The sequence below is a fragment of the Etheostoma spectabile genome, unplaced genomic scaffold, assembly GCF_008692095.1.
Source record: "Etheostoma spectabile isolate EspeVRDwgs_2016 unplaced genomic scaffold, UIUC_Espe_1.0 scaffold383, whole genome shotgun sequence".
In the NCBI taxonomy this organism is placed as follows: domain Eukaryota; kingdom Metazoa; phylum Chordata; class Actinopteri; order Perciformes; family Percidae; genus Etheostoma; species Etheostoma spectabile.
The window spans coordinates 463218-466042 of NW_022605597.1; the positions used below are offsets into that span (position 1 = coordinate 463218).

The 2825-nt window shown below is 43.0% G+C and overlaps 1 protein-coding gene across 1 annotated transcript in view; it reads left to right on the forward strand.

The window, feature by feature from the left end:
• Positions 1 to 2825, forward strand: part of LOC116686531 (troponin I, fast skeletal muscle-like) — an 11445-nt gene that overhangs the window by 4846 nt on the left and 3774 nt on the right. Inside the window, 3 exon segments of the mRNA XM_032511548.1 lie at positions 532 to 564; positions 854 to 890; positions 1336 to 1464. Coding sequence (XP_032367439.1) covers positions 557 to 564; positions 854 to 890; positions 1336 to 1464 — 174 coding nt within the window. The 5' untranslated portion in view covers positions 532 to 556.

Here is a 2825-nt window from a genome sequence, read left to right on the forward strand (position 1 = left end):
GTTAACAAAAAAATCAGGGGGCATAAGTATACACCCCCCTAGTTAACATACAGGGGCGTAAGTGATACACCCCCTATGTTAAAATACAGGGGCGCAGTATAGTATCCACCCCCTATGTTAAAATACCGGGGCAGTAAGTCTACCCCCTATGTTAAAACGGGGCATAAGTATACACCCCCTTATGGTACACCAAATACAGGGGGCATAAGTATACACCCCCTATGTTAAAATACAGGGGGCATAATTTATTCCAAAGGCCAAGGGAACTTCATCAGGATGGATAAAGATATGCTAGAGAGGTTGGGTTTCTCCTAATTTCTTCAATTAAGATACATTTCCAAAATGAGATTGTTTTAATTCCTCTTCGAAGTCAACTTTAAATAAACCTATGAGCACCGCTGTGTATGCAAACACCCAAAAAAGGAGAATTCAAGAAGATATCGAAAAATGTCCCTCAGACCTCAGAGGGTTAACCACGTTTCTGTGTTTCTGAAACTGTGATTTCATTTTAAAATTATGTTTTTTCTGCAGACTTTGAAGCCCAAAAATCGCCAAGATGTCGGAGTGAGTAATCCCTAATTTTAATCATCTACATGTTCATGTGTTGCTTTGTTTTTGGACCAAAAACACCGACGTTAGACTTCAAAAGGTCAAACTCATGTCAAGGGCTCGAGATGATCTTATTTAAATAATTTCAAACAGGACTTCATGTCATAGAAGTGTCACAGAAACATTTGTGCAAATATTTGCACTGGAAGAAAGAAAGAATATTTATTCCCGTTTGTTCTTATAGATCATAAATATATTGTTTTAAGGCGTTATAACAAATAAACGTCGTTTCACATCCTTCCAGGAAAAAGATGTCCTCGAGTCGCAAGCATCACCTGAAGGTAAAAGATTCCTTTACATCTTCGACGGGGGGGATGTGATACACACACACACACACACACACACACACACACACCCACACCACACAACCACACACAATCACACACACCACACCATAGGTAGAGAAGGACGTAGCATCTGCTGTTTAAGAGTTAACTACACAATGTCACAATGTCGTTTGCAGCACACACAACAACACACACACCACACACACACACACACCACACACACCACACACAGACACACCCACCACATACACACAAACAGATACACAGACACACACACACACACGGACAGATACACAAACAAAACATACAAACACACAGAGATTACACAGAGACCCTACACACACACACACACACACACGCACACACACATACACACACACCGTGTGTAGAGAAGGACGTAGCCTCCTGCTGCTGTCTGATGTTCTGTGTTGTCTCGCAGAGTTTGATGCTGTCCATCGCCAAAGGTTTGCTGGAGGAAGAAGAGAGGGAGCTAGAGGAGGAGAGGGAGCGCTACATGGAGGAGAACTGTCCTCCCCTGTCCCTCCCCAGGACCATGCAGGAGCTGCAGGTACGTCCACATGGACAGGGTCTCCGCAGTGGCTCAACCCTCATGTTGTCCTCATGTTGTCCTTATGTTGCCCTCATGTTGTCCTCATGTTGCGTTGTTTTTCAATGTTTTTGTAACTTTTTTACTACCTACACTAACTTATTAACTTTGGTTTTCAGTTATTTTGGATTTATGGTCAATAAACCTCTTTATAGGAAATATTACCTACTGTTAGAGACTAAATAAAGGAATGGATGTTGATGATAATCACAGATGGAATATGTCAACTTTTACTCAACACTATTTCAACAAACTTCACATTTGTTTTACATGTATAAAATAGATAAGACCCAAAAATATGAAAGTAAGATTTGTATTGGCAAAGAGTGTTGTGAAATCAATCATGTTTTTTGGTGAGTTAAAAAGAACATGTATAGGAACACTGAGTGATAACATGAGGACAACATGAAGACAACATGAAGACAACATGAGGACACATGGACAACATAAGACAACATGAGAGCAACATGAGGCAAACATAAAGCAACATAAGACAACATAAAGACAACATTGAGGCAACATAGGACAACATGAGGACACACATGAGGACAACATGAGGGCAAATGAGACAACATGAGGACAAATGAGGACAACATGAGGACAACAGAGGCAAAACAAATGGCGGACAACATGAGGCAACATCAGGGCAACATGAGAAACAACATGAGGACAACATGAGGACAACATGAGGGCAACATGAGGACAACATGCGGACAAAGATCAATGGGCAACATGAGGGACAACGAGGGCAACCAATGTAGGACAACATGGGCAACTATGCATTAGTCAACTGGCAACATGAGGCAACATGAGCACTGAGGCAACATAACACTGAGGAAACACATGAGGGCAACATGATAGGACAACATGAGGACAAACATCGAGGAAACCATAGGACAACATGAAGCAACATGAGTGAACAAACATGAGCATGCAACAGGAACTGCGGACAGCAGAGGGCCAACATGAGGACACCATGCAGGCCCAACATGGCGGACAACATTAATGGACAACATGATACACCGGAGACAACATGAGAGCAACATGGGAGACAACATGAGAACAACATGAGGACAACATGAGACAACATGGTGCACTTGAGGGCAACCCATGCGGGCACATGAGGGGGGCAACATGAGGACAAATGAGGACAACTGAAAGAAACCATGAGGGGACAACCCCATGAGAGCAACTGAGGGACAACATGGGACAAATGAGGACACATGAGTGAACCTAGGCCAACATAGGAAACATGGCGGTTGAGCCACTGCGGAGACCCTGTCCATGTGGACGACCTGGGAGAACCTCCTGGAGGCGTTATG